At 41.8% G+C, this 16,418-nt stretch overlaps 1 protein-coding gene across 8 annotated transcripts in view; it reads right to left on the bottom strand.

Annotated features, from left to right (window-relative positions):
• Positions 1–16,418, bottom strand: part of TCF3 (transcription factor 3) — a 161,396-nt gene that overhangs the window by 49,455 nt on the left and 95,523 nt on the right. For all 8 annotated transcript variants that reach the window (XM_073545752.1, XM_073545724.1, XM_073545733.1 and 5 more), the window contains 5 exons: positions 10,941–11,008; positions 10,683–10,779; positions 9,409–9,473; positions 4,703–4,832; positions 4,357–4,406 (listed from right to left, as the gene is read on the bottom strand). In XM_073545752.1, the coding sequence (XP_073401853.1) occupies positions 4,357–4,406; positions 4,703–4,832; positions 9,409–9,473; positions 10,683–10,779; positions 10,941–11,008 (410 nt within the window). The remainder of the gene's footprint in view (positions 1–4,356; positions 4,407–4,702; positions 4,833–9,408; positions 9,474–10,682; positions 10,780–10,940; positions 11,009–16,418) is intronic.

Genomic DNA, 16,418 nt, shown 5'->3' with positions numbered 1-16,418 from the left:
TTCAAAGTCTCTGCAGATGGTTTCCAGGTCGTTTCTTGCGGTGTCATTTGTCCCCACATGTAGTAGCAGGAATGGGTAGTCATCTGTAGGTCTGAAGAGTCCTGATATCCTGTCAGACACATCTTTAATTTTTGCACCTGGAAGACAGCACATTTCTCTTGAAGTTATATCCGGTCTGCAGATAGCGGCCTCTGTTCCTCTCAACAGGGAATCCCCCATGACCACCACTCTCCGTTTCTTCTTCACAACATTTTTCTTTCTCCATCCAGGAGGACTCTGAAGGCGTACAAGGTTGCTGTTTGTTGGCAAAGTCTTATCCTGATGTATTTCTTCATCGTTTTTCTGCGTGAGAGCCTGGTACTAGTTCCTGAGAAGTATGGGTGCTGACTGCCTCCTGATCCTCCTGCTTCTCTGGGTCACATGTCTCCATTCCTGTTTCTTCAGGTGCACTTCGAATTTCTTCTCTTTCTGTGTCGTGAAGAGATAATTCTGCTCTGTCCAAGAACTCTTCACCTTCCTTAATGATCTTCAACGTAGCTAACCTCTCCGAGATTTTGCAACTTTTCCTCCAACAGGGACACAAGCTTGCATTTGTGGCATGTGAAGTTTGGCTTTTCCACTGGTGAATCTGTGAACATGTAGCATGAAATGCAGCTCACCAAATGGCTCCTGGCCTCTTCCATCTTGAGATTTCTTAAAAACGATGAAAGATGAGGCAAAATTCAGCGCGCGGTTTTCAGATTTCCTCTTTTCAGCTGCAACAGCCAAAACCCAGTGATGGTTGAGCTCGCGGAGACTCTTCACTTATCCCAGAAGGCACTGGGAATATGCAAATGATCTCCTCAAGACTCTTCCCCTGGTTTTCCGATTTCCTCTTTTCCGCTGCAACGGCCAAAACCCAGTGATGGTTGAGCTCGCGGAGACTCTTCACTTATCCCAGAAGGCACTGGGAATATGCAAATGATCTCCTCAAGACTCTTCCCCTTCTAATATGTATGGGGGTGGGCATGGGGGCATAAGAGTCCTACAATGGTGTATGTTAGATTATATTATGAACTTTTCTTGCCCCAAGATACAAGCCGAGATTCAGAGGTCCACACCTCCACTAGAAACTAAGCCGACCATTTACATGTATATTTCATTTTCAAGTGTAGGAACAAGTCTCCCCTTGCTCACCAATCCTTAGCTACTGTGGTTGAGTATACAGTATATGCATCCACGGCTCAGAGGTTTGTTAACTGAGATGGTGATTTGGAAGTGGTAACCTCCAACTAAAGACCAGTAGCTTCAAGCAACTACAGTTGTGACCAAAAGTATTGACACCCCTGCAATTCTGTCCGATAATACTCAGTTTCTTCCGGAAAATGATTGCAAACACAAATTCTTTGGTATTATTACCTTCATTTAATTTGTCTTAAATGAAAAAACACAAAAGAGAATGGAGCAAAAAGCAAAACATTGATCATTTCACACAAAACTCCAAAAATGGGCCAGACAAAAGTATTGGCACCCTCAGCCTAATACTTGGTTGCACAACCTTTAGCCAAAATAACTGCGACCAACCGCTTCCGGTAACCATCAATGAGTTTCTTACAATGCTCTGCTGGAATTTTAGACCATTCTTCTTTGGCAAACTGCTCCAGGTCCCTGATATTTGAAGGGTGCCTTCTCCAAACTGCCATTTTTAGATCTCTCCACAGGTGTTCTATGGGATTCAAGTCTGGACTCATTGCTGGCCACCTTAGAAGGCTCCAGTGCTTTCTCTCAAACCATTTTCTAGTGCTTTTTGAAGTGTGTTTTGGGTCATTGTCCTGCTGGAAGACCCATGACCTCTGAGGGAGACCCAGTTTTCTCACACTGGGCCCTACATTATGCTGCAAAATTTGTTGGTAGTCTTCAGACTTCATAATCCCATGCACACGGTCAAGCAGTCCAGTGCCAGAGGCAGCAAAGCAACCCCAAAACATCAGGGAACCTCCGCCATGTTTGACTGTAGGGACCGTGTTCTTTTCTTTGAATGCCTCTTTTTTTTCTCCTGTAAACTCTATGTTGATGCCTTTGCCCAAAAAGCTCTACTTTTGTCTCATCTGACCAGAGAACATTCTTCCAAAACGTTTTAGGCTTTTTCAGGTAAGTTTTGGCAAACTCCAGCCTGGCTTTTCTATGTCTCGGGGTAAGAAGTGGGGTCTTCCTGGGTCTCCTACCATACAGTCCCTTTTCATTCAGATGCCGACGGATAGTACAGGTTGACACTGTTGTACCCACGGACTGCAGGGCAGCTTGAACTTGTTCGGATGTTAGTCGAGGTTCTTTATCCAACATCCGCACAATCTTGCGTTGAAATCTCTTGTCAATTTTTCTTTTCCGTCCACATCTAGGGAGGTTAGCTACAGTGCCATGGGCTTTAAACTTCTTGATGACACTGCGCACGGTAGACATAGGAACATTCAGGTCTTTGGAGATGGACTTGTAGCCTTGAGATTGCTCATGCTACCTCACAATTTGGTTTCTCAAGTCCTCAGACAGTTCTTTGGTCTTCTTTCTTTTCTCCATGCTCAATGTGGTACACACAAGGACACAGGACAGAGGTTGAGTCAACTTTAATCCATGTCAACTGGCTGCAAGTGTGATTTAGTTATTGCCAACACCTGTTAGGTGCCACAGGTAAGTTACAGGTGCTGTTAATTACACAAATTAGAGAAGCATCACATGATTTTTCGAAGAGTGCCAATACTTTTGTCCACCCTCTTTTATGTTTGGTGTGGAACTATATCCAATTTGGCTTTAGGACAATTCTTTGTGTTTTTTCATTTAAGACAAATTAAATGAAGATAATAATACCAAAGAATTTGTGTTTGCAATCATTTTCAGGAAGCAACTGAGTATTATCTGACAGAATTGCAGGGGTGTCAATACTTTTGGCCACAACTGTATAACTCAGCAGAGAAGTAAGCCGTTAAAGGGAACCTGTTGGCTGTTTTGGCCGCTGTAAGATGCGGCCACTGCCTTTCAGGGCTTATCTACAACATTCTATAATGCTGTAGATAAGCCCCCGGTCCACCTGAAAGAGAAAAAAAAGTTTTATTATACTTACCCAAGGGGCGGTCCAATGGTGTCGCAGGTCCCAGGTCCGGCGCCTACAACCTTCATGCGATGTCATCCTGCTTGCTTCGTGCCGCATTCCTGCGCAGGCGTACTGATCTGCCCTGATGAGGGCAGAGTAAAGTACTGCAGTGCACGAGTACTGGGCCGCTCTCACGTTTCCTGGCGCATGTGCACTGCAGTACTTTGCTCTGCCTTCAACAGGGCAGATCAGTACACCTGCGCAGGAGCACGGCACGAAGTACGCAGGATGATGACATCGCATGAAGATGGGAGGTGCGGGACCTGGGACACCCATCGGACCAGACCTCCCTCGGGTGAGTAAAATAAAACTTATTTTTCTTCTCTTTCAGGTCGGACAGGGGGCTTATCTACAGCATTGCAGAATGCTGTAGATAAGCCCCAATAGGAGATGGCCGCATCTTATAGCGGCAAAATGAGGTAACAGGTTCCCTTCAAAAGGTCTTTTTGTGTGCAAGACATTAGACACCTCTTATGACAAATCCCCTTTAAGCGTTGTATTGCCAACTTGGACATTTATGGCATATCAACAGGAAATGCCATACATTTCCAATAAAAATGGGATCCAGTCCTATGCGGAGAATGAGGGCCAAACATCTTGGGGGAGCCACAGCAATGAAGCAGAGAATGAGGAGGTTTCCAGGCTAAGATATGGTCACTGCTATTGATTCTCCCATACTAGTGAATGGGAGATCTACTGCAGTACTTGACAGCAACCACTGAACAATGTATTTAGCTGTGGTGTTCTTCTCCATACATTGCTTACATCTGTCAGATCAGATATTAGCGGATCTGTGGGGGTGCTGTCAATCACCAGCAGTGATGCTGGGATGAGCTTTAAAGTATATTTTCTCTGAAACACCGAAACATTATCAGACTGAGTGCAACTGTATAGCTTCCACTCAAATGCTGTGATGTTTTGAAGAAAACATACTTTAAAAAGCTGGCAGGACACTATGCGTCTCGGATTACTCCACAGGTAAGATCCTCGACGGCTTCTTCCCGCCCCGGTCTCCCGAAGTGACAGGTCTCACCACAATTGGCCAGCTTTATAAAGTATGTATTGCATGGCTGCATTAATGGCCCAAGGTTCAGGCAGCGTGAATCTCACGACAGGTACCCTTTATGCCAAGACAACTCCTCTGGGGCCTTATATTTACTGCTGCTTGTTCTACTTCTACATCATAATTACAATACAGATGTAAAATGGCTTAAATTGAACAAAACACTTACAGATGAAGGCAGTCCTGGGGGCACCTTTCGAACTTTTTTAGGTTGCACATCTGCATGAAAATAAAGTTATATAGTAACCAAACTTATGAACGGAAAAGCATTTCCAAAATAATTATGGAAACCAAGTGTAAATTAATAGAATAAAAAGTTAGATTGTTAATCTGCTGACTCTGCTGCCTTCCAGAATGGTCACAGCACAGAGGGGTTAACACAACCCCATACCCAAACAGCGGAACAAATCAGCACAGATTTTAGGCCATTTATACACATTACTATAGACAGTGCACAACAGAATTGGCCAGTTACCAGGATATGACAGTTGAATAAATAAAATAAAAATATATACCAAGGTTGCCATCTCCTGGCCGCCGCCGTGAGCCGCTTGAGTATGAATAATAATGAGCAGCTCCCTTTCCTCCACTGGGCGAAAGTGCATTGGGGCTATTTATGCCCAAATCACCAGGCAAAAATCCAGGCTTAAATAGAAGGGGAAAAATAAAAAAAAAAAATTAAAATCATTTAAGAAAATTAATTGAAGGGGGTTGTCCAGGAGTTTTATATCCTTAGGTTAGGTCATAAATACCGGGGAGCTGTGCTGTCTAGCACCAAACCACATATTGGCCACAGCCAGGTACTGCACATCCGCCAACTATTCTATTCAATAAGGGATGGATGTGCAACACCGGCTGTGGCCACTATGCAGCTGGAATGGAGTACGTATGGCTGCCACTGGTAGCTGGGACAGCTAATCGGCAGGAGTGCCACACCGCCACCGATCAGACATTGATGACCTATCCTAAGTATAGGCCATCAATATAAAATTCCCGGACAACTGCCTTAAATGTTTCTAAGTCACATATATTATTTTTTACTAAAACTACTGTAAGTCGTCTGCATGATTAAAGGGAACTTGTGCTGGCAGCAATTAATGGGAAACCTGGTGACAGTTTTTCAGGATTGGTGCAAAAGTCTGCAGTCACTTTATATGACTGCAGACTTGTTAGTCCTCATAGTGTGCACTGTGCGGATTCGCCTATGCCGGAACCGGGCAGTCCTGTGACCGCAAGTATGCGATATGCTTACTCCTGGCCTCATTCTGATTAGATGTGCGAGGCCTCACTCCGTACAAGTAAAGTGAGAGAGGCCGGCAATTTTAGCCAGAATGTGGCTGAAATATGCATATAGTATACTTGCAGACAGATGACTGTCTAATCCCAGCACCATATTATATATGGAATTATTTTCCAGTTCTGTACATTATATGGCAAAGTAAATGATGATATAATTCAAAACTACACCTCTTCCCACAAAAAACAAGCCCACATACAAAAACGATGGAATAATAAAGCTATAGCTCTTGGAGTGGAGGCTTTAATAAGATAATTTTGGCAAGTCCCTTAGGCTAAGTGCACACGTTGCAGAAAATTTCTGCTCAAAAACCTGACTCTCTTCCCAGAAACCACACCTTTTATGTCTTCGCATTTTCCGCGCGTTTTTGATGCGTTTTTTTCCGCAGCGTTTTCAAAACCCATTGAACAAGCCAGAAACGCGGAAAAATCCGCAAAATTAATGAGCATGCTGCGTTTTTTACCGCGATGCGTTTTTTTCACTGTAAAAAAACGCATCAATATACACAAAAAGTGCAAAATGCATAGAAATTAATGGGAAGCTTATTTTTAGCGGTTTTATAGTGGTTTTATAGACAAAACCGCTCTAAAAACCGCTAAAAAAACGCTATGTGTGAACACAGCCTTAAACACTGCTGGAACTGGCAATGGTGATCTTTACTTTGAAATAAAAAGATTGTTTCTTTAGTAGTAACCCTAATGGCAAAGAATTATTATGGCACACACAAATTTGCAGAACAGCAGCTACTAGGTTGTTGTACGATATGTATAGCATTTGCTTTTTCTTGGAAGTGTATATAAAATGGTTTCACACGCATGTTTAATCCGTGTTTTTTTATGGACTGAACAAATGACAGTTTATGGGGCTGTTCAGAAGTTAATACCTGACATGTCTGATTTTGATACTAGCCCAATATCAAAATCACTTACTCAAGTCAAAGGGTCAGTGAAAACTTGAAAAGCACACTGATGGCATGCTAAGACTGATGAAGGGTAAGCTGGATTTTTCCATTTGTTTTTTTATTTATGCCTTTATTATTAAATGAGTGATTATCTAGATACTGCAAAACTGAAGTTTAATCTAGGCGCGCCTGTGCTTGATGAGCTGCGACTCAGCCCAACACTTTGGCGATTTCATGCCCACAGGCATGTGATGGACAAGCCATCTTGATAGTAGAGCAGAAGAGAGACAACTTGTTCTTCTCCTCCCTGCATTCCCCTGTGGGCTTGTTACCAGCAAAATGTAAAAGATGAGAGACAGCGCTCCCAGACTAGTCCATGTATAGGAGCACTAGGACAACCCTTTCTTAAAACTAAATGTCCAGCCCCAATAAAATAATAAAGCTTATACTCACATCCCATGCCAGTGGTGTCGGCACTCGCTCTCCCTGGGGCGGTGATGTGGTGTTTGTGACACATGATACCCGGCGCTAATCACCGCTGGTGTCACTGTCTCCGCCTTCGGACAAACTGAACACGAAGAGGAAGTCTGGGATCAGCTGCAGCTCTGGCTCCATCTTTATGTTCAGTTCGTATGAAGGCAGACAGCTGATTGGGCACCAGGGTCACATGTCACAACACCGCATTACAGCCCCGTGGAGAGTGCGTGCCGACACCGCGGGAACAACGCCGGCACTGGATGTGACTATAGGCTTTATTGTTTTTATCGGGGCCGAACATCCAGTTTAAGAAACTCCTAAATCCTTCATCCAATTGTAATGTGGATACCCTCAAATGAAAGCTGAAAGTCTGAACTTCAACTGCATCTGAATTGTTTTGTTTAAAATTCATTGTGGTAATGTCTAGAACCAAAATTAGAAAAATGTTCTGTCCAAATATATATGGACCTAACTAACTTCAATAGTTATGAGGCTGAGGGGGGGGTAATTCTGAAATATGTTATATAGATTTTTTGAGCATTCTTTTACAGATGCAGCAATACTGAACATACATTTTTTATTTCATTTATTTTTAAATGGAAATAAACAGGGTGATTTGAATGTTTGTTTAATTTTTTAACATTTTAAAAACCTATTTTTCACTTTTTTTTTTTTTAAGTCACCATAAGGGACTTGAACTTTACAACAGCAGAATAGAGTGAGAAACATGGTCTTCTGTTACTTCGCCTTCACTAGAGTAACAAGATAGAGTTGGGGGGGTCTTCAGAATACTCCGCCTGCCATTGCAATCCATTGGCCAATGGACGACCGGACACCCCACCATGCTTGCTTCATTGTAATGCCACAGACAGTGACAGGTAGCTGAATTTAGGTGATTAAATAGCAAGACCCAATCACTGACATTCAAGGCAGGTGCTTGTTGTATAGGACAGCCAGCACCTACCCTATTTGGGATGGGAAGGGGTTAAATAAATTGCCATCAGATGTCAAAGAAACTTCCCTGAGAATTGATAAAAAAAACAGACAAAAAATAAACAGCAGCACATAATTATTACTTCTCAGTGTGGTAGCAGTGTGACGGTAGACAGAGCACACATACTGACGTTTGGGGGGTGGAAAAAGTCAGACCAATTTGATACTGTCAACTGTAAGGATAGGCCACCAATGCAGTGACCCCAGAAATACCCTCTAGGCCAGGGGTGGGGAACCTCAGGCCCCAGGGCCATTTACGGCCCTCGATGACCTTTTATCAGGCCCCCGAGCAGATTCTCAGGGACTGCATTCTTGGGCAGGAAGCTGTATTTTGATTGCCACAAGCTCATTAATTTCTTCTTGCTCTGTTAGCGCGCACACACGCAGTGTTCACTACTGAACATTGAAGGGCATGCAATGAAAGATTAAGTCATGAAATCAGTGCCAGAGTCTGAATGTACTTTGTGGGCGGAGTTTGTATGGCACCTGAAGGATGGTATACATATCCAAAAGGCCCTTGGCAGAAAGAAGATTCCCCACCCTTGCTCTAGGCAATGAGAATCTAAATTAGTGCTCAGATGTTATATTTAACCAAAAGGTAGAACATAAAAACCCAAAATAATTTCTCCAAATCTCAAAATTCCCCATATTTCCATCTCCACTGCCATCTAGAAGGGTGGCCCTACATAAAGCATTTTTTTTTTTTAGATAAACACTGGAGGTTTTTATGCCATTTGAATCACGTTTTAAACAGTAATTTTGTGTTGATTGATGCAATTTTTGCTATTAGTGCAAGATGGCAGATGGCATCCCATGGCAACCCATATGGTTGCTTGAAGTAGAAAGTATTTTGATTTTAAAGATTGTTTAAAGCACCACTTTAGCAGTGTCCTTTTCCAGCGCTGGTGATCTAAGTATAAGCACCATGCCCCCGGTGATATTCTCACCCTCTCGCATCTTCCCCTGATTTCAGCACCGCTCCGGTCCCGCTGCGCCATCTTGTGAGCGCACCTTCCAACAGCCGGAAGTCAGAAGTTCTGCTCACAAGCTTTAGCATACACTGGAGGGTGCCAGCAGATCACTTTTCACAGGAGATGGACCAGAGAGGCAGGGAAACCGATTAAGGAGGTGGAAGGAGAGTATATGACGGGGCAGGGGACCTACATTTAAAGCATCACTCCAGCGGTGCAATAATAATGAAAAAAAATATTGGAGTGGTGCTTTAAACAGTAAGTTTGTGTCAAACACTACACTGATAACTAGAATTCTAAGCAAGCAGATTTACACAATAGCATGTTTCACTTTTTTGTCAACTACAGGCACCCCCCCCCCCCCCCCATTACCTTCACATGGTAGTACAAAAAAAAAGTAGTGTTTGCAATGATTCTCTCAAATCTATGGGGGGAGTGATGGGTGGGAAAATGCCGGCAGTTCCAACCTGTGTGAATCACACCAAGGTGGGAAACTGAACATCATGTTATTTTGTTATTTTATTTCTTGCTGTATTTTATCGGCTACACATACACAAATAAAAGCATGTACATAATCAATACCTGGTTCATGCCAGGCATTCCGGGATCTCTGCCAAATGTAGTGTACGATGGTCGTTCATTTTTTCCTGAAATACATACACCAGCACATCACACATTCTAAAAGTTTGGAAACATAAGGTCATCTCACAATGACTAAAATGTCTTACACTGCAGAAAAACGAGAAACAAAAACAATACATTGTATTTTTGAACTTGTGTAACCAGTTGCCGTTTTCGTCAAACTAAGAAAGATATAGGCAAAAAAAAATTGTTTCGAGATCTATAACGTACAGGCAATGAATGAGCAATACGCTTATTGTGATGCGCTTATTATTCATGCTGAAAAATCATCATTTTTGATAGCATATCATCCTGTGCGCATGGAAATGTGGCCAGCCTGACTAAACAGGTTATTAAATGACCATCAAATCGCTTACATATATCGGCGGGCATTTAACGTCTGGGGTCGGCCAGTGTGAATGCAGCTTAAGTTTTAGGGGATATTTTCTGCTTTCATCCTAACAAGTGCACCTTTTCCCAGCCGCTTGGTTGCCAAAGGGCAATGTACTTCTCATGATCGACAGTTCGGACCAATGTGAAGACTGCATTGCTGGATCGAATTGGGCCCTCAAGTGCTGCTAGCAAGGGAACTGAAGCTGGCTGGGAAAAGCAATCAAACCAACTTTAGAGCGGCTCTTGCAAGGTGTATAGAAAAGAGCTTGCGAGTGTGCATCCTTGCTTAGGAAAGAGTCCACCTTTGCTCACCTGCAGAGGTGGTCGGCAACAAACAGTACAAAACAGATTTAACAATCTTTGCAGTCTTGTGAACTGAAATATATATTTAATAAGAGAAATTGCAAGCACTTTGTAATTTTACTAATTTCAGAAACTCAATTAACCCCTTCAAGTGTCCCAGCAGAACAACCTTGTCAAAATTACTGGTCTTCTTTACGATACAAGGTGATAAAAAAAGGAAAATATTGACAGACCACAATGACAGAGGAGACACATTCCAAGCCAGTCTTATCCATATTTTAATGGGTGGAAAATGCAAATTCATGAGGTCTACCCTTTTGTGTGTAAATGGAGCTCACTGTCCTGGGTGGTTAAGAGCTTTATGATGAGTCACCTAAAGGGAGACACATTTGTATCTTTGTCATTCAGCCCCCTTCTCTCAACCTACACCACTACTACACAGCACCGTTACTAAATACTTTCATGTTTAGGCTAAATTGTATGCCAACAATGGGACACACGTCTATATTTTGAAGTTGTTCACAGTCCACAAAACTTACCAGCAAGTCCTGAGGACAGGAAGGTGGTAGATGACAAACTGCCTTCATGTGTTGGTAGATCCCTGTGTTCCCCATAATGACTGGTGTCGCCATAGCCCTGAGGGTACAAAAAACAGCGATCAGCACAGATATCCAATTTAACTAACTATTGGCACATTTATATTATTGCATAGAATATGAAGCCAAGAGCATTTTATTAGCTTATACGTATCGCCACCAGTTATACATGTCATGTACAGTCCAAAGATGTCTACTTACTCTGCTCTGGTCAAATGTGGATCCATTATGGTCATTTGTTGCCCAAGACCCAGTTCTTTCTTCTATACCTGAATGGAAAGGAAAGACATACTGCAATTAAAGTACTCCTCTATGGGACACAAAAACACCCACAAGTTTACAGTTTTTAACCCCTTTACTACCAAGGGTGGTTTGCATGTTAATGCCCGAGCCAATTTTTACAATTCTGACCACTGTCCCTTTATGAGGTAATAGCTCTGGAACGCTTCGCTTCCATGGATCCCGGTGATTCTGACAATGTTTTCTCGTGACATATTGTACTTCATGTTAGTGGTAAAATTTCATTCATATAACTTGCGTTTATTTGTGAAAAAAACGGAAATTTGGCGAAAATTTCACAATTTTCCAACTTTGAATATTTATGCTCTTAAATCACAGCGATATAGCACACAAAAAACTTAAGTAACATTTCCCACATGTTTACTTTACATCAGCACAATTTGGGAACCAACATTTTTTTTTGTTAGGAAGTTACAAGGGTTAAAAGTTGACCAGCGATTTCTCATTTTTACAACACCATTTTATTGTTACGGACCACATCACATTTGAAGTCACTTTGAGGGGACTATATGATAGAAAATATCCAAAAGTGACACCATTCTAAAAACTGCACCCCTCAAGGCGCTCAAAACCAGATTCAAGAAGTTTATTAACCCTTTAAAAAAATGAACATTTTTTTTTTTTTCACAAAAAAAAAAATAAAATTATTCAGGTTCAATTTTTTTATTTCACCAAGGGTCACAGGATAAATTGGACTGGAAAAGTTATTGTGCAATTTGTTCTGAGTACGCTGATACCTGATATGTGGGGGGGAACCACTGTTTGGTCGCATGGCAGAGCTCGGAAGGGAAGGAGCACCGTTTGACATTTTCACTGCAAAACTGGCTGGAATTCAGATCGGACGCCATGTCAAGTTTGGAGAGCCCCTGATGTACCTAAACAGTGGAAACCCCCCACAACCCCCCCCCCATGATTGCGCTAGACGTACTATTCCGTCCTTGGGACTTAGGTCCCAGGTCACATGGACGGAATAGTACGTCTAATGTAGGAAAGGGGTTAAACTATAGTTTAGCCGGCTCCAATTTAGAGCATTTTAAGCTGGAAGAAAAGACAATGTACAAGGTTCACTAAAAGGTTGATGTGCTGTTAACCTGCAGCTAAAACCATTATTGGCTTGTCCTTAAAATAAAGTATAAATGATGAATAGCACAAACTGAACGGCATTTTTTTTTATTTTTTTAAATCACTTTCTATACAATAATTGTCCAACCAAAAAGTCTCCTTAACTCCGAAGCTTGTTTTGACCTTTCTGACCTGGCCAATTTTTACAATCCTGTCCACTGTTCCTTTAGGCCTCTTTCACACTTCCGTTTTTTACAAATCAGTCAAAATCCGCCAGGTTTTGAAAAAAAACTGATCCGCAATTTTTTTTTGCGGATCCGTTTTTTTTCCTCATCGACTTTCATTATTGGCGGATCATGACGGATTGCCGTCCGTTGCATCCGTTTTTGTGCGGATCCGCCATAATGTTGCTGTCCGTCAACATCCTCAAAGATTTCCAAACGGAGCTTGCAAGGTTTTTGTGGCCGGCGGATCCTCCAGACACTGATTTAACCCGAAATTCTGTGTGGGTGCCGGAGGAAAAAAAAAAAATCTCTCTCTCTGCCAACGGTTCCTTTAAATTTCCTCATTTTGCGGATCCGTCAAAAAAAAAACGGATCCTGTGGCATCCGTTCACATCAGTTAAGAACGGATCCGCTTGTCGGCCTTTTTGGCGGATTTTAACTGACACAAAAAACTGAAGTGGGAAAGAGGCCTTATGTGGTAATAACTCTGGAACGCTTTAATGGATCCCACAGATTGAGATAGTTTTTTTTCTTGACATATTGTACTTTATCATAGCGGTAAAATTTGTTCGATACCACTTGCTTTTCACTTTTATGCCCTTAAATCATAGTAAATATCTTTTTTTACTAGAAAGCTAGAAGACACATCCCTCTCAGGGCATGGATAGACTTGGTAAACTCAATTTTACTGTACGAGCGAACATTATATCAAAACAGGGTCTGTTTAGGGAAATTTGAAAAGATTTGGGACAGGTGGAACTCTTCTCATCTTACTGTACCGGGGCATGGTGGCCTGGCACCATCATGAATGTCATGGGTTAAAGTACATCAAGTCATTCTATGGCATCATATAGTTGTTAATATTACACAAAGATACAAGGCGGCGGGATAGGATAGTTATAGTTTAATTAGGCATATACAGTTGTGGCAAAAAGTATTGACACCCCTGCAATTCTGTCAGATAATACTCAGTTTCTTCCGGAAAATGATTGCAAACACAAATTCTTTGGTATTCTCTTCATTTAATTTGTCTTAAATGAAAAAAAACACAAAAGAGGATGAAGCAAAAAGCAAAACATTAATCATTTCACACAAAACTCCAAAAATGGGCCAGACAAAAGTATTTGCACCCTCAGCCTAATACTTGGTTGCACAACCTTTAGCCAAAATAACTGCGACCAACCGCTTCCGGTAACCATCAATGAGTTTCTTACAATGCTCTGCTGGAATTTTAGACCATTCTTCTTTGGCAAACTGCTCCAGGTCCCTGATATTTGAAGGGTGCCTTCTCCAAACTGCCATTTTTAGATCTCTCCACAGGTGTTCTAATGGGATTCAGGTCTGGACTCATTGCTGGCCACCTTAGAAGTCTCCAGTGCTTTCTCTCAAACCATTTTCTAGTGCTTTTTGAAGTGTGTTTTGGGTCATTGTCCTGCTGGAAGACCCATGACCTCTGAGGGAGACCCAGCTTTCTCACACTGGGCCCCACATTATGCTGCAAAATTTGTTGGTAGTCTTCAGACTTCATAATGCCATGCACACGGTCAAGCAGTCCAGTGCCAGAGGCAGCAAAGCAACCCCAAAACATCAGGGAACCTCCGCCATGTTTGACTGTAGGGACTGTGTTCTTTTCTTTGAATGCCACTTTATTTTCTCCTGTAAACTCTATGTTGATGCCTTTGCCCAAAAGTTCTACTTTTGTCTCATCTGACCAGAGAACATTCTTCCAAAATGTTTTAGGCTTTTTCAGGTAAGTTTTGGCAAACTCCAGCCTGGCTTTTTTATGTCTCGGGGTAAGAAGTGGGCTCTTCCTGGGTCTCCTACCATACAGTCCCTTTTCATTCAGACGCCGACGGACAGTACGGGTTGACACTGTTGTACCCTCGGACTGCAGGGCAGCTTGAACTTGTTTGGATGTTAGTTGAGGTTCTTTATCAAACATCCGCACAATCTTGCGTTGAAATCTCTTGACAATTTTTCTTTTCCGTCCACATCTAGGGAGGTTAGCCACAGTGCCATGGGCTTTAAACTTCTTGATGACACTGTGCACGGTAGACACAGGAACATTCAGGTCTTTGGAGATGGACTTGTAGCCTTGAGATTGCTCATGCTTCCTCACAATTTGGTTTCTCAAGTCCTCAGACAGTTCTTTGGTCTTCTTTCTTTTCTCCATGCTCAATGTGGTACACACAAGGACACAGGTTGAGTCAACTTTAATCCATGTCAACTGGCTGCAAGTGTGATTTAGTTATTGCCAACACCTGTTAGGTGCCACAGGTAAGTTACAGGTGCTGTTAGTTACACAAATTAGAGAAGCATCACATGATTTTTCGAACAGTGCCAATACTTTTGTCCACCCTCTTTATGTTTGGTGTGGAATTATATCCAATTTGGCTTTAGGACAATTCTTTTTGTGTTTTTTCATTTAAGACAAATTAAATGAATACCAAAGAATTTGTGTTTGCAATCATTTTCAGGAAGAAACTGAGTATTATCTGACAGAATTGCAGGGGTGTCAATACTTTTGGGCCACAACTGTAATGTCATTTTTGAGATATATGTTACCAACTAGATGTAAAGTCGAGTAATGTTTTTGTTCACTTGCTCAATGGTTTATTATGCGTACAGCAATATATGGACTCATGACAAACTGTACAAACAATTTATTAATGTACAAATATGTTGTTCTTTTGTAATGACCTTGACAGGCGTATATATACTGGCTTGGTTGTATACATGTGTATATTTTTTTTGTTAATAAACGAATTTTTAAAAAAAAGATAGAAGGGTTAAAAGTTGACCAGCAATGTCTAATTTTCCCTTTTTTTTTTTTTTTTTTTTAGGGACCACATCACATTTGAAGTGACTTTGAGGGACCTATATGACTGAAAACACCCAAAAGGGACACCATTCTAAAAATGAACCCCTGAAGGTGCTCAAAACCAAATACAAGATGTTCATTAACCCTTCAGGTGCTTCACGGGAATTGAAACAATGTTGAAGTAAAAAATTAACATTTCACTTTTTTCCCCCACAAAAATTTTCCTCTAGACCGATTTTTTATTTTGGCAAGGGGAACAGGTGAAAATGGACCCCAAAATTTGTTGTGCAATTTCTGCAAGTACACAAATGCTCCATATTTGGGGAGAAAACGACTGTTTAGGAGCATGGCAGGGCTCGTAAAGGAAGAACGGTTTGATTTTTTGAAAGCAAAATTGGCTGGATTCGATAGTGGACATCATGTCTCGTTTAGCTGTGGAAATCCCGCCAAGCAACCCCATTTTGGAAACTAAACCCCTCCAGAAATTTATTTAAAGGCATAGTTATAGTAGGGATAATAATGCTTTTGGTTTTACTGGTGTATAAATTTATAATCTGGTGGGATATACAAGTTGTGCAGAGTACATCAGATTATAAAAAAGTGTGTTGTGTCACCAGAGTAAAAACAAGCTTTATGAATTTGTGGATGTGTGGTACTCTTTGAAGCAATCTTAAATGGAAAGGCTAGGTTTCTCAGGCCGGTTTCACAATGGTAAAGTGTGTCTTTTTTGTGATCTTCCCTTTATCACTGTTTGGGGAACCTCTGCTAGAAAATGTTGACCCGGGACGATACGGACACCAACTGTTTCAGAAGTACAGGGCCTTGGTGACTACCTTCCAAAACTGAAGGGAGGTCCCCATATTGCCTGCAGATCGAAACAGCACAAAAGCATTGTACAGTGTCATCTGTACAAAGTGCATGGCCAATTTTTAGTACCATACTTTAGCTTTCACATGGCTCTGTATGGTTTCAGGACCTGATCTGAGAGATCTACACCCCTCATGTACTTATTAAAATCAAAAGATACCATCTGGCTTTGGGTCTTGTGTTTGGGTACCACGGACAGTGACAAGGGAGCTCTTGTCATGGAGTTTGCTGGTCAATATAAGGACATCTCTCATTGTCATTATACTTGACTACCAGCATCTTGTTGCTACATTGGGCTCTGCTTTCACCCTTTTTCACCAGTTACCCAATTAGCGGCTTAGTGAGGTCTCTCTGATTTTTTCGCATGGTGCAGCATGCAACTGTACCTATGGCAGAGAGGGTCTT

This window comes from Dendrobates tinctorius, unplaced genomic scaffold (genome assembly GCF_039654945.1).
Source record: "Dendrobates tinctorius isolate UK_male_01 unplaced genomic scaffold, ASM3965494v1 ptg000011l, whole genome shotgun sequence".
Classification (NCBI taxonomy): domain Eukaryota; kingdom Metazoa; phylum Chordata; class Amphibia; order Anura; family Dendrobatidae; genus Dendrobates; species Dendrobates tinctorius.
The sequence above is the reverse complement of the archived record's forward strand: the minus strand, read 5'-3'. Positions and strand labels throughout refer to the sequence as shown.